This window comes from Papio anubis, chromosome 12, assembly GCF_008728515.1.
Source record: "Papio anubis isolate 15944 chromosome 12, Panubis1.0, whole genome shotgun sequence".
In the NCBI taxonomy this organism is placed as follows: Eukaryota; Metazoa; Chordata; class Mammalia; order Primates; family Cercopithecidae; genus Papio; species Papio anubis.
This window is the reverse complement of record NC_044987.1, coordinates 48,128,197-48,155,025: the sequence shown is the minus strand read 5'-3', so window position 1 is coordinate 48,155,025 and position 26,829 is coordinate 48,128,197. Positions and strand designations below refer to the sequence as shown.

Sequence of the window (26,829 nt, the reverse complement as noted above, 5' to 3'; positions counted from 1 at the left end):
GAGTAATTTCCTAATGCATATCTTGTTCCCAAAAACAAATGTTCAAAGACAATGGGAAGAGACAAATGGAAGCATGATGGAATCACGCAGGCAGCTACAGATGGGAGGACAGAGCAGCATGCCTGGGCTTGAGGTTTCAAATATCATCCACGCAGAGACAAATTAAGGTGTAACAACTGGAAAGATTCCCCCTCCTCCCTCTTCAGCGCTACCATGGATGGCCAATCAAAAGCAGAATGATTTCAAGTAAAGCGATCATCAGTTACTGAGCTGGAGGGAGTCCAACATCCACACTTATCTCCAAGATTAACTTCGTTTCTCTCTGAAGCAGATTTTCTTTCACCTGAAGTTAAAACAACAGCAACAGCAAATCCTACTTATTGCAGATAGGCTGTATCTAAAATCAGAAGTTTCCTATGACAGCCCCACACTGAATTATCTTCATATATCACATGTTTTCATGAGGGTAGCAGTCTGAAGACCTGACAGACCCACAGTAAAATGCCCCTGAAGAATATAGAAGAGAAAAATCCATTCTCAATATGTGAGCATACTGCTAAACAAGCCCTAGAGGCTTATAAACAATGTTGAAAAGGATCATTTTTCCTTGGGAAAAAGAGTTGGTTTTTTATTAGAACTTCTAGTAGTCTCTTAAATTGGTAAAACACATAGATACACGTCTTATGTCTATAAAAATGTAGCCAAACTAAAACATGACAGAGACCACCAACAAGAAAACAAGACAACATCCTTGGAATAAGTTTCTTATCATCAATATCCGTATCAAGCAGATGAAATCGTAGCCAGGGCTAGCTTGGCTGACTGCACAGCTCCAAGGAGTGGGACACTCAGCAGCCCCTGACCATCCTACCCCTTTCTGGCATCTTTTCCAAAGCACAGACACACCTTGCACTGGTGACAAAGTAGTCACCCCAGAGAGTAAATAAGAGAAGGAAAGGAAATGTGCTTCATTAGCCCAGTTACTGCTCAGGAAAATCAAGAACAAAATAGCATGAAGAGGCAATGGGATCTTGGTGGGTGAGAAGTAGGAGAATTTTAAAACTGTAAGAGCTGACTCGACTCTACTTATTCCTGCGAGTAAATTAAAGAACATGATGTAGGGTTGCTAAAGAACATGAAAAGGCATAAAAAGTACTAGAGGATAAAAAATTAAAAACACAAACCAGCAACAAAAAGACGGCTATTCACATAAATCACAAAATCATCAAATTTTACAAGAGAGCATGTTATTTGTTGTTCTGGACACCAAGACAAATCATAATTGATCTTTTCAGTCAAGCCCTACTACTATGTTGCCAGGTATCTATCACAAATAAAACTAAAACAAAACACAAACAAAAAGAGCCTTTATCTATTTATTTCAAATAACATTCTCTATCCCAAAATTCCCACAGAGCCAAAAAATAACTGGTATAGCTACCAGTTCGTTCAAATCAAAATGACCTATGTCACAACTGAAGATGTCTAAAACAAAATGGTCAATCGTAATGGTCCAATACAGACAAAGTCTTTTCTCATGTACAGAAAAACGAAATACTGAGAAGAACAGCATATAAATCAAAATACTAAAATCTGCAAGTGGTTGATGATAGTATCTCTTAAATTCCTTCTCCCCTCCTCCACTACTCTAATCAATCTTTATGAAAAAATACAGTAAAATGTTACCAAAATCTTTGCATTATATCCAGAGCAATGATTTTTTTGGTTATAGAGTGTGTTTCATATAATCTATCTATCAACATTGTCTTGTTCTGTCACTCAGGCTGAAGTGCAGTGGTGCAGTCACAGGTCACTGCAACCTCAATCTCCTGGGCTCAAGTGATTTTCCTATCTCACCTCCCAAGTAGCTGGGATTACAGGCATGCACCACCACACCTGGCTTTTTTTTTTAAGTTAAGGTCCTGCAATGTGGTACAGGATGGGTCAGACTGACTTTAATAAAGGACAAACACACCTAGCTTAAAGAAGGTTAAAAAAAAAAAAAGTCTATTGACAGACTATCATAAAATAAAAATGGTTACTCCTTCGTTATACTCCTGTTTAACACTAAACAAAGAAAATTTCAGGTTAGAACAAGAAAACACCAACAATCTCAGAAAGTCAGCCTAGTGGAATTAAAAGCTTATGAAAGACTAAATAGTTGGATATTTAGGAAAAAACTTGTGACATATCATTTGGCTGTACTTAAAATTCTTAGAGAACCAACTTTGCCACATCTTTACATTTTAATTTTTCAGTCACCCAAAAGCCTGGGTAGAAACTTAACAATGCTGTAGAGATTCATTTTGTCTCACTGGCAAAATCAACATCTTAAGAGAAAAATGGATTGTACTCCCTTTGCTTGGAACAACAGTGCCAGGTTTTGTAGAAAGATGGAACTGAATCTAATCCTAACTCTCTTATAAAATGGGATTTAGAATACCAGGCCCAATAACTGTATTCCTGCTTATGGCTGTCTTGAGAATTAAATGAACATAAGCACTCAGCATGCTGCCTGGCATATATTAAGCAGCTCCAATATTCTTAGTTCCATCTTCCCTACTACCTACCATCAAATGTTCATCTACAGTTATAAGTGGCCTAGTTCAAATGTCATTGCCTCTGTGTTGTTCTTGCTCTTCTGCTGTGCTCTGTATGTCTTTCTTATAAGGGCTCTCATTCTATTATCAACCAGTCACTTGTCCATCTGTATTACATTCACCTTTAGGCTGCTCAGGTGCAAGAAAGACTTTATCTGTCCCTTGTTCAGTAAGTAGCAGTCACTTACACATTGTAAGAATTCTAAAATGTGCAAAATTAAAATGCCTTTTGGTGATAAAACAAGCTCCATATAAAAACAGTCTCCAAAGTGGGGTGTACAAAGAAATTATTACAACTGTACTATTTTTAAAAATTCCTAGTTTTGCATGTTTTAAATGTACCTCATATATTGTTGTAGAAATATATGAATGTAATCTATAAATACACATACAGTCATGTTACATACTTGCTATGGTTTTGAGTGTTTCTTACAAAACTCTTGTTTAAATCTGGTTGCCATTGTAAACAGTATTGAGAGTTAGGACTTTTAAGAGGTATTTAGGTTCTCATCAAGGGAGTGGGTTCGCCCCCTTTTGTTCTCTCTCTGCTTTCTGCCTGCTGTGTGATACCTTCCACCATATTATCATGCACCAAGAAGGCCCTTGCCAAATCCCAACACCTTGATACTAGACTTTCCAGCCTCCAGAACTGTGAGCCAATACATTTCTGCTCTTTATAAACTACCCAGTCTATGGTATTCTGTTACATCAGCACAGACTTAGACAATGTCCTAATACTGCTGTGTAATCAAAACATTTAGAGACCACGGTGCTACTAAATAGGATTCCACAGAGACACTGAGTCACAGAACAGTTAGGCTGTTTTGGGGTAATGTTTAGAACATGACCAGGCCATTAGTGGTACATTGAATCCAGTTGCTTAGGGATATAAATATACACTGCTGCATTTCATTTGCTTATATTAAAGATAATGCGATTCCTCAGCTTCCTCTGTCAGGGCTAAAAGACAGGATTTCTCTACTATATACATGTAGGGGTCTATCCTTTGGGTTAAGTCTAGTGCCACAAATAATTGCTTCTTGTGTTTATGCTCAACAAAACCCCACTTTGGGTTTCTGCCTATCAACAACATAACAAAGTTATGCCAACATTAACCCTGTCACCTTGAATGCATTACCCATTTTGTTTTGTTGTTGTTGTTTGGGTTTTTTTTGAGACAGAATCTCACTCTCACCCAGGTGGAGTGCAGTGTGCGATCTCGGCTCACTGCAACCTTCCCCTGCCGGGTTCAAGCAATTCTCCTGTCTCAGCCTCCTGAGTTGCTGGAACCACAGGTGCCTGCCACCATGCCCAGCTAATTTTTGTATTTTTCGTAGAGAGGGGGTTTCACCATGCTGGTCAGCCTGGTTTCGAACTCCTGACCTCGTGATCCACGCCCCCCTCGGCCACCTAAAGTGCTGGGATTACAGGCGTGAGCCACTGTGCCTGGCCCGCATTACCCATTTTTTTAGGGGATGCCACACAGTGACCTGAGAGCATTCCACTTTGAATGTACATTTTATCTGAACCTCTCTAAAACTTTTTTCCCCCAAAGACAGAGTCTAGTCCTGTTGCCCAGGCTGGAGTACAGTGGTGTAATCATTGCTAACTGTAGCCTTCAATTCCTGGGCTCAAGTGATTCTTCCACCTTAGCCTCCAAAAGTGTTGAGATTACAGGTGTGAGCCACTGTGCCCAATTCTCCTCTTAGAATTGTAGAATAAGGACAATTCAGGGAATAGGAACAATTTCCAAAAACAGGGCAACCTTTAAAAATTTTCTTAGTTTCAAATATTTTCATTTGATCCTTAAAGCATAATGATAAAGTACACAAAGTAATACCACAGTTTTACAGGTATGGAAACTAAGGCTCAAAGTTACATAGAGAATTTGCTCTCAACACATGGTTAGCTGAGGAGTCAAGTCAAGACTCTGTTGAATTGTGACCCCCCCCACAAAAGATGTGTTGAAGTCCTAACCTCTGGTGCCCATAAATTTGACCTACTTGGAAATAGGGTCTTTGGAGATGTAATCAAGTTAAGATGAGGTCATTGGAGTGACCCTAATTTGATGATTAGTGTCCTTATAAGGAGAGGCACGTGGAGGTAGAGACCCATAGAGAGAATACCATGTGACAGGTAGAGATTAAATGGCTACAACTGCAAACTATGGAACGACTGGGGCTATCAAAAGCTGAAAAAGTCAAGGAAGGATCCTCCCCTAGAAAATTCAGAGGCAGCATGGCTCTGCCGATACTCTGATTTTTCCAGAGGTGATAGAAAACAAATTTCTTTTTTAAGAACTTAAAAACTTTTAATGTTTGATCAAGTTTGTGGTACTTTGTTACAGCAGTCCTAGGAAACTATAATACAGACTCTAATGCAGATCTGCTGGTTCCAAGGCTGGTGTTTTTTCCCTCTTCAAACTCTGCTATCCCAATTAATTTCAATTCAGCTAGAATTTATGGTTATATTGAATTTACAGGAAAAAGTTAAAGTGGGAGTACAGAAGTTTTTAAAGGAACTTTTCTAGTAAATGTGAGACAATACATTCCCATGCTTTCTGTATACACATTAACACACATGGTCACTGATGTTTGTCAGGAAGATTCTACAGAACTTCACAGGCACCCAAGAGTTTAAGAACACTTTCTGGTTTTCTTTATTAAGACAAGAAATTAGATTTCTACCTTTTGGAGAATGTCCTCAGCAAAAACCTAGTAACAAGCAAGGTGTTACTCTACAGGTTGTCTTGTTAGCAACAGTGGTCAGCAGATGAGACTCCTAACATTTCTGTTTTGAATGATTCAGGTGTGTACTGGGAGCTACAGAACTAGTTTTCACCTATGGTACTACATTCCAATCCCCAAGGAAATGTCCCTCATGGTATTCTGTAGTAGGCAAGGATGAATGATTACAACACATTGCTTACAAGGCAAAAAGCCTTCTTCACAGAAATCCAGCTGGGCAGATTGGCTGACAGAGGAGGCACTGCCAATATTCACAATTAACACACCAAGAGAGTAAAAAAACTACAACAACAAAACCAAAAAACAAAACCAAAACGAAGCCTAAAAGCAGCCACTAGTTCTTAAATACAATAAAAGGCTTTTTCTAGTACTTTTATTATGCAAATATCTAAAAGCAACAGTGTTCCCATTCAGAAGGATAAAAAGCACTCACAACAAGCCATCGTTTCCCTTCAGGCACTTAACTGATGTCAGACTTATTTAAGATTAGCCACTGCAAAAAACAACAAAAAGCAGCAGCCATTTTGCATTTTTAACCATATCCTCCATAAACAAAACTGGCAGTCCTCCTTTAAAAAAAAGTCCTAATACCAGTCAAGAAACCAACAAAACTTGGCCAGGAGCAGTGGCTCATGCCTGTAATCCCAGTCCTTTGGGAAGCCAAGGTAGGAGGACTGCTTGAGGTCAGGAGTTCAAGACCAGTCTGATGTACGCTCGCTCTACAAAAAATTAAAAATTAGCCAGGCACGGTGGTGTGTGCCTGCAGTCTTTGCTACTCTGGAGGCTGAGCTACAGTGAGTCATGATCATGCCACTGCACCCCAGCCTGGGTGACAGAGTGAGACCCTGTCTCAAAAAAAAAAAAAAAAAAAAAAAAAAAGAATAAAACAAAAACAAAAAAGAAACCAACAAAACTTTTAATACGCTTAATTTTAAAATTAAATGCCCAAAGGTAATACTCTGTATTTTTCATATTGCTTTTGGGAAAATAGGCAGATTGATATGTGATCAGTGGGAATTTTTCACATAAAGAAATAATAAGATGACAACAACCCTTCTCACTCGCAAAGAGCTTCAAAAATACCTAAACTGCCATATAAACATTCATTTAATAAGTGTTATTTCATACCACAATGACTTTCAAAAGAAAACTGAAATTATAATTGTGTTCATGCTTAGTAACATAATAGCTGTGTATTGCAACTATAGAATGAGTTTATGAACTACTGGCTTAGCAATGGACATTTGAATTTACATAAAGCACCAGTAAGAGAAAGCAGGAGTCCCCTTTCCAGACACACTAGCAATCTGTACCAAGCAACCAAACAGTAAGACCATGAGGAAGCACAGAAGAGAAACAAAAGGAAAACCACAAGGACCTAGAATTTACCACGAAGTTAAACATCTAGGAAGATGCACTAATGTAGAACAACATACTAAAGACAGCTACAATGTTAGGTATGAAACAGAAAAATATAATATCCATTGTTAAACAATTCCATGAAAATATCTAAAAAATACAGAAAAATGACCCAGCACACACACACACACACACAAAAGGAGAAAAAGGGATGTGTATAGGAATTCATAAGTTCAAAGCTACAGCGCAGTCTACTAAATTAAAGCCATAATGACAATTTCCTTAAGAACTGAATCAAGTCTGAGCTAACAGCCATCTGGAAGGTGTTAGCTGCTTCCTCACAAACAAGCACTAATGCAGTGCTTACAGTAACGTAGATAAAATGTAAAACACACAACACACTGGAATGTCTCACTAAATGGCAACAAGACAAACATATCTGAGAGGGCTAGGGTTCTCTCAAAAATGTTAACTTGATTTAACAGTAATCAGGCAAGAAACCAAGAGCTACAAGTTATGCCTTAGGTAAGTAACAGCTCTCAAAACAAACACTTCAAAGAGCAAGGAAGAACTTTTGGGAATAGCTGTAGAACTGAGATTTGATTAAAAGATTCCATTTTGATGGAATTTCATTTTTCATTTTAACTACCATTTACTTTATCCCATACAAAGAGATGGATGATCTCTGCCCTCAATGATTTTTTTTTTTTTTTTTTTTTTTTGAGACGGAGTCTCGTTCTGTTGCCCAGGCTGGAGTGCTGTGGCCGGATCTCAGCTCACTGCAAGCTCCGCCTCCCGGGTTCCCGCCATTCTCCTGTCTCAGCCTCCCGAGTAGCTGGGACTACAGGCGCCCGCCACCTCGCCCGGCTAGTTTTTTGTATTTTTTAGTAGAGACGGGGTTTCACCGTGTTAGCCAGGGTGGTCTCGATCTCCTGACCTCGTGATCCGCCCATCTCGGCCTCCCAAAGTGCTGGGATTACAGGCTTGAGCCACCGCGCCCGGCCGCCCTCAATGATTTTTTAATCCAACTGGAAAAAAGGGAACAAAACAATGAAAGAACAATTAAAAGGTAATTCATTAAGAAAAATTATTTTGGTTTCAGCTAGCATTCTATGGACAAAATTAATCCAAGAGACTGGCTGAGAATCATTAAACATTAAAGCCTGAGAAAAAGCTCATCTAATTCAAAGATAAACAGTTTAATTTTTTCAAAAACCAAAGAGAGTCTCACTATGTTGCCCAGGTTGGTCCGGAACTCCTTGCACTTAAGCGATCCTCCTGCCTGAGCCTCCCAAAGTGCTAGTATTACAGACATGAGCCACTGCGTTTGGCCAACAGTTTAATTTTTAATTATTAAAAATGTTCAATCATGAAGTTAAAGCTGTCTTCAATCCTCAGGTGAGCCATCTAATGTTTTAGCTCACCATAACTATTAGCCAACAAATCTAACCAATTTTAAACACCACTGTAAGTTATTATAATGGTTACAAGTAAGTGAAATGAGAGATTAAGGAGGGGCAGAGTAAGTTATATGATGAAAAAGATAAGTTTACAAGGTGATTCATTTACTTAACAAAAAATGTACAAAAACTATTACATGTCAGGCACCGTTCCAGGAACTAAGGACAGAGAAGTAAGCATGCCAGAGAAGCTTGCCTTCATGAAGCTTATAATTTAGTAAAGAAGGCCCTTGCTAGATTGGATGGATGCCAGGTAGTCACAAGGTCTGTAAAAAAAAATAATGCAGAATAACGGAAAAGAAGTCCAGATCTCATAAGGATGTGAAAGGGACACAAGACGACTGAAGACTGGACAAAGAGTAAACCCACTTTATGGCAGGTGAAGGACTTTTGGAAAAGACAAATAACAGCAGAACACTGGATACTTATTGAGAATTGTAAAAGTATGGAATCAAAGACTTGAATATTCCGTTAACTCATTATTATTCTTATAAATAGGGAGGCTTCATGAGGTAGTTATAAAATGGAAGGAAAGCTGAGAAAAGGCTTTAAATTTTCAGTTATATTTAGATTCACCTCCTTAGGCTGGGCACAGTGGTTCACACCTGTAATTCCAACACTCTGGGAGGCCCAGGAAGGCAGATCACTTGAGGCCAGGAGTTTGAGACCAGCCTGGCCAACATGGTGAAACCCTGTCTCTTCTAAAAATTAGCTGGGCGTGGTGGCGTGTGCCTATAATCCCAACTGCTGGGGAGGCTGAGGCACGAGTTTCAACACAGGAGGCAGAGGTTGCAGTGAGCTGAAATCGCACCACTGCACTCCAGCCTGGGGGACACAGAGAGACTTTGTCACCCACACACAAAAAAAGATTCACCTCCCTAAATGTTTGAGTATGGAGAGAGGTGCTACAAATACTGCCTACAAAAGATTATTCCAGTATTTACAAAATGGATTAAATCGGGGAGGCAAAGAACATGAGTGACTATTGCAAAACAAGCGTGAATAAAGAGGTTCCAATATTGGGTGAAAGCTGTAGAATGCAAGGAGAAGGGTGGGTCTAATTACAGCAGAGAAACAATTAGTGGGACTTTGTGATTAGACACATGGAGAACAAAGGAGTTATAAAGAATTAAAAGTAACATTAACAAATTTAAGATTCTGACTTTCAAATGATTCAAATGACTATGCAGAGAGACCAAAGCTTCTTTGAGCCATTTCATTGCCGCCTGATTTTATTTTTCTAGTTATCAATTTGCTTCCTTCATTTGCTTTTTCAGTAATACTTAAGTACTCATTTCAAATTTTATCTTTCAACTAGAAACTTACTACCCTAATGTTCTCATTCACTTCTCTTCTGGTATAAAGTAGTTAGGAAAAGATATTTCTGTCCCTGTTTCTTTTCATGCACAAGGAAATTCTGGCACTTTTCTGGTTTCTGCGAAAGGGTTATGTGGGTTTTAGAAGGCAACAGGACATAAAACTTGGGTTAAGAGCAGATGCTTGGTGGGTGCAGTGGCTCACACTTGTAATCCCAGCACTTTGGGAGGCTGAGGCAGGTGAACTGCTAGAGCTCAGGAGTTCAAGAACAGCCTGGGTAACATGGCAAAATTCCATCTCTAAAAAAAATACAAAAATTAGCCAGGCGTGGTGGCGCACACCTGTAATCTCAGCTACTCAGGAGGCCAAGGCGGGAGGATGCCTTGAACCTGAGAGGTGGAGATTGCAGTGAGCCAAGACTGCACCACTGTACTCTAGTCTGGGTGACAGAGCAAGACCCTGTCTCAAAAAACAAAACAAAAACAGAGCAGATGCTGGGTGACAAGCAAATTTTTTTTTTTTTTTTTTTGAGATGGAGTTTAGCTCTTGTCACCCAGCCTGGAGTGCAATGGCATGATCTAGGCTCACAACAACCTCTGCCTCCCAGGTTCAAGCAATTCTCCTGCCTCAGCCTCCTGAGTAGCTGGGATTCCAGGCATGCACCACCATGCCCAGAAAATTTTTGTATTTTTAGTAGAGACAGGGATTCACCATGTTGGTCAGGCTGGTCTTGAACTCCTGACCTCAGGTGATCTACTCACCTTGGCCTCCCAAAGTGCGGGATTACAGGTGTGAGCCACCACGCCTGGCCAACAATTTTTTAAAGGTAGATTTTTGCCAACATTTAAAAAAAAAGTTTAGTTTTTTCAAAAGCAAAACTCATACACAATGTTTCAAGATTGAAGGTTATTACCCAAAACTGTAGAGGATATTCTTTACAACTACAGTAGTTACATCCTGAATGTGTAAATGTTTACACATTTACCAGAAAAAACAAAGGAGCGTGTAGACTGTTCACTGCTGACAAAAGAAGATGGTGCTACCGTACTGGCCATTAAGGGCTCAGTCCTACTAGCAGAGAGACTGTGGTATAAATGAGCACTGGACTACGAATAGGAGATACCTGGGGATAAATTGATTTCACCACTTAATTAGTTGAAGAACCTTTCCAAATCTGTCTTCTTCACCTATAAAATGTGATGGTGAGAGCAGACCTATCTACCTTAAAGAATCAGGTGACATAATGTATGTAAAAGTAATTGGAAATTGTCTGGTAGTATCCAAGCTTAAGGTAGCAATATATTCTGACAACAGCCTGCAAATCAAGATGCAGAGGGGGTGAAAGGTTTAACTACATATCAGGAAAAAAGCTTCTGTAGTCAAAGGTCCCTAATAAGTCTTTAGCATGGACTATAGCTTTAAAAAAATTACTTAAATACATTTAGGTTTCTATCACTTAGTCTTCTGTAGCAAAAAATAATAATAATAATTTTTAAAGTAAATGATACATATCTGAAGTTAAATGTACAAATAACAAAATAAAAAACAAAAGGACATGAAAAAGACATAATCGTTTATCAAGAAAACATCTACAACAGATAGGGATATCATCAATATACTTTTTAAAAGATTATCAAGTTAAACCAGTAATCAGATTACTGCTGGTAAAAGTTCAATAGTAGTTACTATAAATACTGTAAAGAGTCTATTTTATAAAAACAAATACATAAAAAGTAACTGACTTATAAAAGTAATGACTCTGTCAATTATCTTGACTCCAAGTTATTTTCTATTTTCACTGTAAATACTTAACTGATTAAAGAACAAGGAGGAAGTCATTTTAACATGGACAAAGGGCGGGGTAAAAAAAGAGGCATGCTGCTAAATGTATTAATTGCAACCAACATGAATTTTACCGCTTAATCAGAACTAAATTCACTACCCACTCTTAGCCAACAGAGGTATCAATTTATTAAGAAATGCAATATTCAAAAAGGCTGAAAAATGAAAGGCTTCACTAGTCTATGAAATACAGTCCACTATTTCACCTTCTGTGGTTTCAGTTACCCGAAGTGAACCGTGGTCTGAAAATAGGTAAGTAGAGGATATTAAGATAGCTCAAGAGAGATAAAGACAGAGAGGGAGAGAGCAAGCATGTCCGTGAGCAAGGGCACACATTAACAAAACTTTTATTACAGTATACTGTTACTGTTCTATTATTCATTATTATTAATCTCTTATTGTGCTTAATTTATAAATTAACCTTTATCAGAAGTATATATGTATAGCATATATATGGTTCAGTACTATCTCATTTTCAGGCATCCACTGTGGGTCTTGGAACATAACCCCAAAGAGAAGAGGGGACTACTGTGTATACAGACTAGATTCAAATTGGATCAAATAAACTAATTTTGGCAATGTAAGACGGTATGGTTTGGCAAATGTAATATATATGCATTCAAGTGGAAGGGGAATAACAAGTCCACTAACCAAATGTTCATTCAAATGTTTTCAAATAAGCATTAAACACATACAGTAACCAATCAGTTGGCATTAAAACCATTTAAGAAAAGGAGGAGTGTTCTAACGATTGCATATAATTAACTACTTCTAAATGCCAAACAGTATGAGCAGATCCGCAGACACAGAAGGATAAACCATCCTATCATTTCACAAGGGCCTCATCCCAGTGAATAACAAAGGAATTTCCTATGTCTTCTAACCATAATGAGTAAAACCTTAAAAAAAGAAAACACACACACACACACAAAAACCCACATTCTTCTAATGCAACAATAATGGGATAAAAAACAATGTATATTTATGGCATATTTTTAGGAACTGGGAGAGAAAACCCTTAGAAACACGTGAAGAGGAAAGTCTCTGTAGATTAAACAATCTAGTTTAGCATGACATTTCAAGCTTTTTGATTCCTTTTTTTGGTTTGTTTTTCAAAACAATCCTCGGTGGCAGAAAGTTATCTAATGAAAAAATAACAGTCAAAACTTTCTGGAGAGTTGCCAAGAGTTTCACAAGCATCTCAAGGGCAACACACCCTGCTGTAGCATCATTCTTGCCATTAGCCAAGGAACTAAAGCTCTGAGTTAATGGTTTGGAGGGTTCACAAAGGATAGTACACCAGAATCATGAAGAGCAAGTAGGCTCCTTAATCTCAGAAAAATCATCCTTTGGATCCACCAACTATAAGTTACCAAGAATTTTCTGTCTTTTAGTATTTGCTATCTACTTATCCTTTCCCTCCAAATAATCAATATTCCTAAAGCTCTTATACAAGAAAGATATGAAGCAAGCAATATCCATAATGAAGGGGGAAAGTGCTAGTAACTTGTTTCTCAAGTTGTACAAAAGGGTGTTATAGTATCATATTCCTTCCAAATCAAGCACATTACCACAGCTGCATGTAGTCTGTAATACCTGTGCTCCTGATACAGGGCCAAAGGGGTTTGGTGGTCTCATGACAGGCTGGCTGTATATTAAGGTTGGTTGTGTCATTACAGGGACACTTCCCATTTGTGGAGGCTAAAAAACAGAAAATTATCAAGTTAAAAGATATTATTCCCATCTTCCTTATTGTGACTCAGTAAATAACAATGACAACAGGGATGACAAGTCCTAGTACCTTTGCTTGACTCAAAGGGTAACTTCCTCTGAACATAAGTAAGACTAACAGCTACAAACTTTCAAGAGTATTTTTTTTTCTTTTGGTATGTAAAGCCTTTAACATGCTCATTTTAAAAATGTGGTAACAAAGCCTAACTTTTTCTATTCGATGAGTAGCAAAATTTAAACTTTATTCTAGTACAACAGATAAAATGATTCAGACTAAGAGCTTCCAAATTTATCAGGTTTAGACATCAAGAAAACTTAAGACTCTGTCTTTGCTGCTAAGATATTTCAAAGTAAATTGCCTTTGTATAACAAATCAAGTTCTTATACCATTATGCAAGTGATCACAACTGAAGACAGTTGATTCTCTGAATAAGCCTGCTCTAGTTCTTCCATTTTATTTCACATAAGAATCAAGAAAAGAGCTTAAATTACATACCAGAGGTTAACTCTTTCTTGAGTAACTGAAAACAGAATCTCAACCAAATATGTTTCTTTAAAAATTACTACTACAGGGTATAAAATTAAACCTAGTAAGTGACATTACCTAGTGTAAAAATAATGCACATACAGACTACTGTTTTGGTTAAAATGCAATGCTCTAAAATCTTTCAAGAAGTTCTATTTATTGTTTCAAGTAGACTACTATTTGCATTTAGAGCTTCATTTTAAGTTTATGGCCTGAGTTTCTCAGCAGACTTTTTTTTTTTTGAGATGGAGTTTTGCTCTGTTGCCCAGACTGGAGTACAGTGGCATGATCTCAGCTCACTGTGACCTCTGCCTCCCGGGTTCAAGCGATTCTCCTGCCCCAGCCTCCCGAGTAGCTGGAATTCCAGGTGTGTGCCACCATACCCAGCTAATTTTTGTATTTTTAGTAGAGACGGAGTTTCACCATATTGGTCAGGCTGGTCTTGAACTCCCAACCTCAGGTGATCCACCTACCGTGGCCTCCAAAGTGCTGGGATTAGAGGCGTAAGCCAACACGCCCAGCCTCAGCAGACATTTTAATGCAATGACTGTGAAAAAAAGCTGTGAAACTTCTCCACATGTATAAAAGGAGTTACTTCCATATCATATACATAAAGAAGTAACATAACAGGCACAATAGTAATACTAAGGGACATGGCACTGCCTTCTACCAGGAACAGTTCCTCAAATACACACCGGTGGGTTGAAGCTACTAGCACCATTTCTTAAGTGAGTCTCTATATACTGAGAGTTGGGAAAGTAAGGGCAATCTAAAATGCACATTGTGGCATTTTGAAAGGTTAAGACTGTTTTTGTACTGTAATAACCACTGTCACAGGAAAATTTCTCTAGCCTTTATCAGACTAAATTTACCTCTATACAATTCAAGTGTTAATCCTTCCCATGCCCTACAATATTAGGTTATAAGATCTCACTGGTATTTAATATATGGTCACAGCAACAAAGGCTCAGAATTAACATGAATGTTTGAAATATAAAAGGCCAGCAAAGTTATGAGGAGAAAAATAAACCAAGTAATACTATGAACATTAATGCATAAGATCTCTTGTATAATGATTAATCTAGACACGCTTATGAAACCAATGCTATGGTTCTACTGCGTTAGGCACTAGGACTAGGTGTACGAGGAGCACTAAATTCATTTTTAGGTTAAACTGTAATAAAAGCATATTACATATGAATCAATATTTTTTCCAAAAGCTGTATCTGGGAAAATACTTACAATTCCATATCCTATCATGCCTGTTGGTGTAGTAGCAGGATAGGCCATTACAGGGGGTGCCTAACATAGTGAAAGGAAAAATAAACAAGAAAGTATAACTCATGTGTGTCAACTGAGTTCAAGGAATTAGTAGCTGTAGTTCCACTAAAAAGAATTGCTAAGACAGCTGTGAGTAAGTGACACTTGTGATCATTAAGAACTGTCAATTAATGGTCAGTGAAAAAAAGTGTCCTGAAATTAGCAGAAAAGCAGACTTATTAGAAGGAAAAATATACCACTTAAACTTAGATACAGCAGTGATCTAAGATTTCATCATGCTTTTTACAGCTTTAAAAATCTTTAGATTTAAAAAAGTATCTTAAATAGTTCTAAATAGCTGTAAAATTTAAAGCTTATCACTATCATAAAAAATGTTTACCCAGAAAAAGTATTATTGAATGTTTTCTTACTTAGGTACCTGATTGCTTTAGCATTCAAAGAAAAAAAAAGTAAAGATCTCCAATCAATCAATAACCTGATCTTCCAAAAAGTTAGTTTCTAAGTATCTTACCCTTTTCAAAGAACTCCAAAGGTTTCAAACTACTATTGAGTATGACTATTTCTATGAACCATAGTTCTTATATAAAGTATATATGTTAGCTTTCTAATTTATTCCAAAAATTATTTAAGAGGAACAATCAATTAGGTCAGTTCATGCTTTCATGTTTAAAAGAACCATCTACCACTACGATGTTTAAGTTCCCCTCTTCCTACTACTTTGATTATCTGTAAACATACAATTTGAGAACAGAATCATTTTAGATATAGTTGCTGTCTTAACAACATTTCCTGTGTGTGTTTCTCATAATGAAAACTGAAATTGAATAAAGGTGAAAGACCAATAACACTGCTAAAACATAAAATAACTGAAATTATATGGCAATTTGAACATATGCATGGAGAAATTAAATGAAGTATAACTTTAAAAAAAAACCACTAAAGTGAACAGTTCTAAGTTTAGTATTTGGGTGAGCGTGTAGGGCTTATTGGTCTCTCCCTACTTAAAAACCAAGATCTGCAAGAGCAGTAGACAAACTGCCAAGAAGAGCAGAAGCCTGTAAGATTTCATGCAGTTGTTATTTTAAACATTACCACAATCAACATTTCCCTTCATTCAGAAGTCATCAAGTGCATAGTGGCAGCACAGATACACACACAGACACCCAGCCATCTGGCAGCAAATGGCGGAATATTAAGCAAGAAAAAAAATTGGTATTTCCCATGCCACCATCAGAATCAATTCTGCAACACACCCATGAAATCAGTAGATGCTAGGAAGAATTTCTGGCACATTGAAAATCTGAATGTGAAAACAATAGCTGAAAGGTTATGAGATTCTGCTACAGCAGTGGTTAATAGCATGCCAATTTATTGCAAAAAGGCTCGTTTTTGGTCACTTACGTATTGTGGAAAATGCATGCCATTCTGTTTTTCCCAGGGAGAACAATTACATAATGCAATAACACTGGATTAGAACAAGTACTTACACAACAGAAAATACACAGAGAGCATTTTAGTTCACATGTACATTCACTAACTACCTAAAATCCCTTGTATTTCCAGTATCTAATGAAAGAACATCTATACTAAAACACTATCAAGGTTGACAAGGGAATTGTAGTCTTTGGCCTCATCTCTTTATATAAAAAATAGTTTATTGATTACAAGTATCATTAAAACATCAATTCTATCAATAGTGTCAATAGTGCAAAATTCTGGGCATCCCATAAACAGGGCTGTATCAGATGTTTACCACAGAAAAAAAACAAGCACTAATTAAAATAATTTGTACTATAATATTCATTTTAATAAAATTCCAATGAATTTGTGTTAAATTAAAAAAACACTGAAAAACCTTGACAGTGTTTAAGGATTAATAAAAAGGTTAGAAATGTAAAGAAATGTCAAAAGCAGCAGTTTATCTTAAGTAGTGAATCACATTATCAGCCCCAAACATTAGGCATTAAAAAGAAAACTCCATAAAATACATACAAATATTTTAGCATTGATACACATTACCATATATAACACAGCAAGATAAAGACTGTTATCAACTTAAATACAAATTCCACAGGACTAAATACCTATTACATTTTAGTAGTCAGTCTTAAGTGCTATCTATGAACTCCTAATATTTCATATAGATTAATACTAACTTCAGAAAATATTCATTATATTTTAATAGTAGCATTGGTATTTATATCATTCCTCATACATCATCAATGTCATAATTCACACATGAGATCATAAAATCCACTACTCTAAACTCCTACCATACCCTAGTCGATGAGGTGTGTTATAGTGGCAAGAAGAATGGATTCAGACTCAAAGAGATGGATGTCAACTTAAAACTGCTTTTCAACTGCTTTGCATTTAGGGGGAAAAAAAAGTCTTTAAAAGTGGGGTGATACATGCTCCAATTCCCTCAAGTGAGCAACATTTACAGGTTTAAGATTGTGTATTTGTGTGTATAAAAATCTAAACTACTTAAATGCACAGTTTTAAAATCAGTGATGGTAGTCTGGGCGTGGTGGCTCACGTCTGTAATCCCAGCCCTCTGGGAGGCTGAGGTGGACGGATCGCTTAAGGTCAGGAGTTCAAGACCAGCCTGGCCAGCATGATGAAACCCCATCTCTACTAAAACTAAAAAAATTAGCTGGGCATGGTGGTGGGCACCTATAATCCCAGCTACTTGTAGGCTGAGGCAGGAGAATCACTTGAACCTGGGAGGCAGAGGTTGCTGTGAGCTGAGGTCGCACCACAGTACTCTAGTCTGGGCGAAAGAGCAAGACTCCATCTCAAAAAAAAAAATAATAATAATAATAATAATAGCTGGGCGCGGTGGCTCAAGCCTATAATCCCAGCACTTTGGGAGGCTGAGACGGGCAGATCACGAGGTCAGGAGATTGAGACCAGCCTGGCTAACACGGTGAAACCCCATCTCTACTAAAAAAATACAAAAAACTAGCTGGGCGAGGTGGCGAGCGCTTGTAGTCCCAGCTACTCAGGAGGCTGAGGCAGGAGAATGGCGTAAACCCAGGAGGCGGAGCTTGCAGTAAGCTGAAATCTGGCCACTGCACTCCAGCCTGGGCAACAGAGCGAGACTCCGTCTCAAAAAAAAAATAAAAATAAAAAAAAATAATAATAATAATAAAATTAGTGATGGCAGTGAACACTATCTATAAAAACAAAAAATAACTGCCTTAAAAAGGTAGCTAAATCTCAATATTACTTTCCATTTATTAAGTCTTAAGCTATATAATAAAATGCACAAATTTTTACAAACATACTATTTTTAGCTCAGTCCTACTAATTTTAACATATCATTAACCCATGGAAAACAGGGCAGTGCTCTGGAAGTGGCTGTAAGGGCAACAGAGGCCTCTAACAGTAATAGGATGGCTCTTAGTAATGTGTAGCCCGTGTAATCAAAACACAGCTACTAGTCTACTGTCAGGAGAATGAATGCTTCAAACTTTTCCACAAGAAGGAGTTTTCTTTGACGAAAATTTGTTGGTTGGTAAGACAGAAACTGGCCTAGGGCAGGAAAATAGCCACAAAGCTATTCTGGGTCTACCATATCTTACAGTAATTAAAAACATGCTAAAACCTCTTCATTACTAGATGCTAATTATTTAATTAGAAAATACAGTTAATCCTCATTATCCATGGATTCCGTATTTGCAAATTCACCTACCTGATAAACTTTGTGACACCAAAAATCAACACTCCTGGTGCTTTCCAGGCCATTCATGCTCATTTGCAGAGTGGCAAAAATTTGATTCATCCAATACAGTTCACTTCCAGCTGAGATGGAACAAAGGACGCTCTGCCTTGGTTCAGCTCTCAGACCAGACCAGAGGATAGAGAAGGAGGATGGGGAGTCCATCATACTGCAAGAAACTCTGACTCTGGGGCCAGCTGGACAGGGCTAAAATTCCAACTCTGGCACCAGTTAGTGCGACAGCCTTAAGCAAGTCACTTAACACTTCTGAACTTTATTTCCTCTTTCGCAAAATAAAGAAAATAGAATATACTAGAATGAGGTTTTCTAAAAGGAACATCTATGTGACATATACATATATGTATATATTTCCCCTAGCAAGGGTTCAGTGTTCACTAATTCAGTGTTTGGAGTGACTTTAAATACTTAACTGACACAAATAATGAGAATCAACTGTATAAGTTATATGACATATATATAATTATCAAATATATTGTCATATATATAAATTACATGACAAAACCCAAGCAAGTATAGTTTCTTTACCAATAATGAAACCAGAAGATTTTATATTTTAGAAGAATAAATAAAAAATTTGAGGTCAGTAATATAGAGTAGTGACTAAGGACATATGTTCTATAGTTAGGCTGCCTAGGTTCTAAAAATGCAACGAATCATTTAAGATCTCTGTGATCCTGAGCACATTACTTAATAACTCTGTGCCTCCACTTCCTCATCTGTAAAATGGGGATAATAATAGTTACTAACACATTAATAGAATTATCAAAAATAAAACATTAGTATTTACTGAAATGAACTCTGGCACAAAGTAACCCTTAAATACTTGTTAGCCACTAAAATATATCCGGTAAACATAGGCAACCAGCTTCCTTTAAAAGAAATACAAATTACTTACACTTCTAAACTCAGTAACAATCTATTTATGCCTATCACTTTAAAAACATTTTCATGTTACATATTTAACTAAATTATTCAAGTGTTAGTATATCAGAAGCTTCTTCAACTCACCATTGTTGCAGCATTCCAAGCAGTTGTTGGTGCAACCTTTGGTTGCCAGTTAGATCCTCCAGTTAACTTCTTTTCACCTGGTTGACTCCAATTTACATCACTTTAAATAAACATAAGTGACAATATTAAATGTCTCTAATTATAAAGTTTCCTTAACTATCTAAGTATATTGAACAGAGTAAGATACAGACTTTAGGCTGGGCGTGGTGGCTCACGCCTGTAATCCCAGCAATTTGGGAGGCCAAGGTGGGCAAATCACTTGAGGTCAGGAATTCGAGATCAGCTTGGGCAACATGGTGAAATCCCATCTCTACTAAAAATACAAAAATTAGGCAGGCATGGTGGCCCGTGCCTGTAATCCCAGCTACTAGGGAGGCTGAGGCAGGAGAATTGCCTGAACCCAGGCAGTGGAGGTTGCAGGAAGCCAAGACAGCGCCACTGCACTCCAGCCTGGGCAACGGAGCGAGACTCTGTTTAAAAAAAAAAAAAAAGAAAAAAAAAAGAAAAAAAAAAAAGGCTGGATGTGGTGCCTCAGGCCTGTAATCCCAGCACTTTGGGAGGTCGAGGCTGGCGGATCACGAGGTCAGGAGATTGAGACCAACCTGGCTAACACGGTGAAACCCTGTCTCTACTAAAAATACAAAAAAATTAGCTGGACATGGTGGCAGGTGCCTGTAGTCCCAGCTACTTGAGAGGCTGAGGCAGGAGAATGGTGTGAACCCGGGAGGCAGAGCTTGCAGTGGGCCGAGATTGCGCCACCGAACTCCAGCCTGGGTAACAGAGCGAGACTCTGTGTCCAAAAAAAAAAAAAAAAAAAAGATGCAGACTTGACATCTCTATACATACTCTTGAGATGAAAGTCAAATCAACCTCTAAATAACACATAGAGAAAAAAATGTGTGTATTAAACACTCACTTCTTAGTGGTTCCATTTCCGATGCCAAGATCTAGTAAAGGAGAAAAAAAAAAGCATTTTATAACACGAGACTCAGTTTAATAAAACAACATAAAAGAAGATTAAAGTATCCAAAGACTACTTACTGCCCACAAGGTTGGCTAAAGATGAATCCAAGTCATCAGATACTAACTTGTTAGGCGGGAGTTTGGCAACAGGAAGGCTCTGGTTCTGAGAGGCCACTGTTGGTTTGAGAAGTCCACCTAGTTCATCAAAGCCTTAAAGTTACAAACAGACGAAATAGAATTTGTAAGGAACTTTATGATGCTATGGTTTTCTAAAGGAGGTATTTGCCTTTTCTCCTTGTTTGTTCACTGGAAAAGTTATCCAAAAAATAGACATCAGTAAATGTCTTTAAATGGAAAATGGAGAAATTTACCACTTCACAGTGAACTGACTGAGAAGGCTGTATTTGTTTTGACAGAAATCATCTCTTATCTCATGACAAAATTACATTAGGGTTAAAGGGGATAAGAGAGAAGTATTACAAAAGGGAAAAAAAGGAATGTAATTCTCCTGCTTGCCCAGCAAAATTTTTTGAAGACTCATATCTAAAGCAACATAGGTTAAAAAATAGCTCTCTGGAACGTTGAAAAAAGTTCCTTTTGCATTAAGAAATAAGATTTTATAGACCTTTTTTTAAAAGCAGAGAATGTAAGAGTGAACTATATCTAAGAAACTGCTAAATACTGTAATTGCATAAGCCCATCTAGTAAACGAGGACAATTCTTAAAAATGAAAATAAAATTCTTTAAGTTTTCCTCACCAAAGGATAGAAAATTAAAGAAAATCCAATCAAACTCTCTATGGGACTCAATAGTATGATCTAGGAATATTAGAGTTTGAAAAAGAAAGTCACCAAAGATGATAGTTCATAACAATGATTGGTCTCTCTTTCCACTTTCCCAAGCAAGACAAACTAAAATCTAATGCAGCAAAAAAAATTACCACAAATCTACTAGTGCACAGAAAAAATAAATTCTTAGTCCACACATATTTTTTATAGGCTTGCTTCTTAGTTTTTGGAGGATAACTAATTATATGTTATAAAATTAAGAACATCTCAATATATTCTCTCTAAATGGCTAAAAGTTAATTACTAACCAAAATCAAAGGCCATCCCAGGGTAAGAACAAAATTATGAGTGTCAAAGTTTTACAGGCACTTCAAATTAACAAGGTATTAATGAAAACACAAAGTGGAAACCTGGCTCTACAGATCTAAAAAGTTTCTTTAAGACAAATGAATTATAATAAGAATCATATATAAAACAATAAAAAGCTCCTGTACCCGCAGGCCTGATCATTTAATACATTCTAATTATTTATAATAGATTATTTAAACAAGTCAAGGTACCACAAGTTATATTATTCTAGTTTACAAACATAGCCAATTTCATACATTAAGATACAATACTGTTATTATTCATTTCAGTAAAGGTAAAAATTGCATGCCTAAAAAGGCACAACATAGTCACAACACACAGTCACAAGCAACTTAGCATTCTATAGAGCTAAATCTCTTTTTCTCTCTTATTTTGCTCTAGGACTAACAAAATGTTCCCAAAGTCTAAACTGGCACCAATAAAAGAATAATGACTAAACAGCTCCTTGAAGTTCTTGTCTAGTGCTTGGGGGGATGGGTCAATTTCTTTGGCTACCCCAACTTAATATACTTAAACATTTTAAAAGCAGCATTAGTTTTCCTTACACAGAATCTAAATTAGGACACTATAATATTTTTAATAAAATTTTTTTCCTTACCCCCAGAATCTACAATAACATTTGTAGATTTATTTCCAAATACAGATTCAAAGTCCACATTAAGGCCAGCTGAAGGGTGTGGCTGTGCAACTGGAGAAGGAGTGAATCCTGGGTAAACCAAAATGGAAAAATGGAAAAAAAAGTTCAATTATTTAATAACTCTACATTTACAACTATTTAATAATGATGACTATAGAATGGAAAATGCAGTAAATTCCCCAAACAAAAACAAAGCCAATCCTTCAAGCAAGATGTTTTCTATATCACACTTTTTGCAGCGATTAGGTTTTCTCTAACAAAATCATCCTACTGACAAAATTAACAAATAAGCAACTGACACTGAATGGAAAATATGCTTCATTACAGAAATCTTTGCGTATCTTTTACCTTAATTTTGTATGAGGATAATCTTTAAAAAACTAAACACATCTAAAATTACAAGATTTTGCATGAAGCAAAATACATACGCAAAGTAAGGGATCAGTTGAGAATGCAGTAAGAATTCTGTAGTACTTAAAAAACAAGTATGAAACCTCTCAGTATCCCCAAGATAAAAGTTTTTCTCCCTCCCACCTACCCATTTTCCATATTTCTCTCCATCCTTCCTTCAACAGTTAATCAAAAGCTAAATAGCTTAAGTTCAGTGACGGGATTCTCAATGTTGCAACTCACTAATCCTTATGTCCATCTGTATTCCATGTGCTTTTAAAACATCAAAGAAAAAAGATATGCCACTTTCAACTCTCAACCACCCTCTAACTTCAACTTAGTATTTGCAACAGTAGGGATGACAAGCATAAACTCAAGCATACTAATTAAGCTGACTCTACTCTTGAAACACAAAACCATTAACAGACCTTATTCTTTCTTGCCTGCATTACACTAATGCTAGTGGTATTACACAGATAATAAGCTCATGTCTTTAAGATCAGCCTATACAGAGTTAACAAATATAAGGTTTCCAATTATGCGAGGTTATATTTGAGTAAGGTTCTGAATGTCTAAGGGCTGAAAATCACCTAAAAATATTAGGGCTGTCATGTGATTTGGAGAACTTTCAATCATTGAGTATATCCAAATAAACAGCAACCTCGCAAGGATCACAAAGAAGAAATTATTTCACCTTTTGGAATGTTATAAGGCTCCTAAGGTCTCTTCCTTTTCTAAATTCTACTGAGTCAGAATATAAAAAACCAAAGAAACAAACAAAAACCACCTATATTAGAAGGTTAACAACTACACCATTAGGGAGAAGTTAAACTTTTGGTGTCCTAAACTTAGGATCCCTCTCTTCCCCTCCTCTATTCGGGTCAGAATCTCACTTTGAATTCTTAATGTATAACACCAGGATGTAAAGAAGTACAATGAAGCATGTTGTACTAGAAAGACTGATCTCAAAGAAAACTGTAAAAAGTAGGACAAGATTTGGTGAGATGTCCAAGAAGCTCCTCAAAGACAGAAACAACAATTTGTTATTAGCAAAGAATCATACAAGCTGATACACATTAATGATACTACTTTAAAGTAGCATCTTACACATCCTATAATGACTATTCTGTAGCACACACATTTTTAGAGAATGTACCAGTTTGATCGTGTTCCATAATCACATAACCCTTAAACTACTACTAACTCAAAGACATTGGTCATACAATGAGAACACAAAACACTAACAAAATACGAAATAATTTAGTATATAAATCTCCTGACTACTCATGAAAACGATCTGAGAATCCTAGACTTACCAATTTAATAATATTTTTAAGTGTGCAAGCTGTTTAGGAATTATGCCATCAGCTTACTACTACTGGTTGTTCTCTTAACCTTTACATAAAAAGCGAATGTATCTACTCAAGAAAAAAATCTATCATGCTTAATTATGTGCCCATGCTATTATCAGAGTGTTAGTAGTACAGATAATGTTCTTTAAATCATTCTGGTAACAATCTTGGCTATGATGTCACTAACTTTTAGATTATATATGGAACAACAATTTAAAATTAGGCCAATATATCAAATTCCTACTTTGTCCTGCTACTTTGCCTCAGCTTTCTAGAATATGATTGATATAAAAGATAAGCTTATCCTTTATAGTCACACAGAAATGACTTCAATATTTTCTGTAAAAAGAGGAGCCATCTCTTCAAATGCCTAGAATTACCAATCTGTGAAATTACAACATAATTACCTAAAAGTATAAAAGGTTAGAAAGACTATAAAGTAACCCAGAACTTGTATCTCAAGTTTTAAAAGCCTCTATAGACAGAGGAAAAAAGTTAAAAAAAATTAGTAAATTGCAATAGCGAATGAGCTTTTAATATTTGCTTAAAGTCACATAGTTATCATGGAGGCAAGCAGTTTATTTCCAAAGTAACAATTTTTTAAGTAATTATTGCATGCCTGAAAAACACATACCAACAAGGTTAGTTTTACATCTAATTTCAATGCACATCATCAACTTTTTGTGAAGCTATCAGGACTGTCAACTTTTAATTTTTAAAAGTTATTTAAAACAAAAAGACCCAGCTAGTATCACTATTCTAAAAGGGAAAGTTTACAGAAATACACACACACGCGCGCGCGCGCACGCACGCACACGCTAAAAAGAGCAGGCGCTGAGCTCTGAGTTAAGGTTAACTTTATGATATTATTACACGGGTCCTGCTTACTCTTCCATTTCACCAAGGCTCAGTGAAAACTTTCTCACTAACCAGCACCAACCCACAGTTTATCATTTAGAAACCACTGGCCTGCAGGATAAATCTCAAGAGGACAGTAATAAATTAACTGAAAAGTACAAGATCAACAAACTTTGGGGAAAGAAAGGCATTCCAAATACCTTTTACAAAACTTGGTTGGACTGTGAATTGATTTTGGTGGTAGTTTTACAATAAATTAGGGCTCATACTTTTTTGTCAAAGTAACTACTACCATTTATTAAACACTACTAAACACTATGCAAGGGCTTTATAAACAGGGTATTATTTAAACCTCACATAAACCCTATGACATAGTTATTATCCCCGTTTTACAGATGAGGAAACAAAGAGAGATTACATAATTTACCCAAGGTCAAAGATTTAGTAAGCCTGTCAGAACCAAGACTCAAACCCCCATTTGTTTGATTCTAAAATTTATTAGGGGTTTTTCAGTTTAATCCCAAGTATTTCACCTTACATAAAATAGTAAGTAGAACAAGACATTTTTTTACTATTGCTATATAATTAATTAAAAACAACTCAAATTTTATGAACTTCTTGAGCTTTTCATTGCTATTAGACCAAAAAAGTGAATAATCTTTGGCAATTTTAAAATCTAAAAGCAATAAAGAAAAAAAACCAATGTTTAAGATGACTACATAATAATTTAGGTAAGAAGTACATTCTAATCATGATGTGGTCCACATATACAAGAATTTTAAATTCTTAAAATTTTTTGAGAGATGGGGTCTTGCATGTTCCCCAGGCTGACCTCAAACTCCTGGCCTCAAGCTATCCTCCTGCCTCAGCCTCCTAATTAGCAGGAATTATGGGCACCAGCTACTGGACCCAGCTCCCAAGATAGTTTTTAGTGGTAGTTGTTTTGATACTTTTATATGCCTAGCAAAGTGCTAGATGTTACGTAGTCATGTATGTAAACCTCATGATAATCCTGCAAGACACTATTTTCCTAACTTGCGTAGCCTTAAAAAGGTTAAATATTTGCTTATAGTCATAGTTCATGAAGCAGAACTAGAATTCAAACCTAAGTTCACTATGCTCCAAGCACATGCCATCAAACGCCCTAATAAATTCCATTTAAAAAATATTTAGTCCTGTCCAATTCTTGCGATCAAGAGCCTCAATTCTTTAGTTGTGTCAAGCATTCTTTTTAATCCCAACTTAACTACAGTAATAACTACTATGCACACAGAAAATATCAGCTGGACTTCGAGGTTTTACTGCTACCACAATGGTCTTGAATATATGTGGAAAGACATAGATTATACAAAACTTCAGATTCCATAACCTTGTAATATTAAAACGTTTATATGCTTCTGAAAATTTAAGGTTTGAGAATGGAGTAAAGTAAGAAGATGATAAGCATCTATTCATAAAATCACCAAGTGTTTAATTAAGGCAAATGCAGTTAGGCAAAAAGTAGTGTGTTCTTTGAAAGCAAGTAAGTGTATTTTTTCTTACCAAGTTTATAAAAACTCATTTTAAGGAAAAAAAAAATCCTTCCTGCATAAATAAGTTGTAAAGATACTGTTATCTAGCTCCGAATGAGCCGGCTACAGTAGAAGAAACTAGGCACATAAAGGTAGTATTAGGAGAAACTTAAGTGACACAAACAATTCTGACAAGGCACACAAGACAGGAAGGCAGGAAAGGAGTAAGGACAGGGAAAAAAAGAGGGGAAGGGGGAAGGAAAGAATCAGGGAAGCAGCTAGGGAGGCAGGCAAGGAATAAGAGGAAGAAGAGAAGGTAGAAAAAAGAAAGAGAAGGGGAGGAAC

At 36.7% G+C, this 26,829-nt stretch overlaps 1 protein-coding gene across 22 annotated transcripts in view; it reads right to left on the bottom strand.

Moving 5' to 3' along the window:
- Window positions 1-26,829, bottom strand: part of PICALM (phosphatidylinositol binding clathrin assembly protein) — a 111,697-nt gene that overhangs the window by 4,310 nt on the left and 80,558 nt on the right. For 7 of the 22 annotated variants that reach the window (XM_009187053.1, XM_003910505.3, XM_009187062.3 and 4 more), the window contains 7 exons: window positions 22,335-22,442; window positions 20,658-20,789; window positions 20,533-20,563; window positions 19,617-19,716; window positions 16,265-16,288; window positions 14,825-14,884; window positions 12,922-13,026 (listed from right to left, as the gene is read on the bottom strand). In XM_009187053.1, the coding sequence (XP_009185317.1) occupies window positions 12,922-13,026; window positions 14,825-14,884; window positions 16,265-16,288; window positions 19,617-19,716; window positions 20,533-20,563; window positions 20,658-20,789; window positions 22,335-22,442 (560 nt within the window). The remainder of the gene's footprint in view (window positions 1-12,921; window positions 13,027-14,824; window positions 14,885-16,264; window positions 16,289-19,616; window positions 19,717-20,532; window positions 20,564-20,657; window positions 20,790-22,334; window positions 22,443-26,829) is intronic. The other 15 variants (XM_021926399.1, XM_003910506.3, XM_021926397.1 and 12 more) reach the window with 3 other exon arrangements.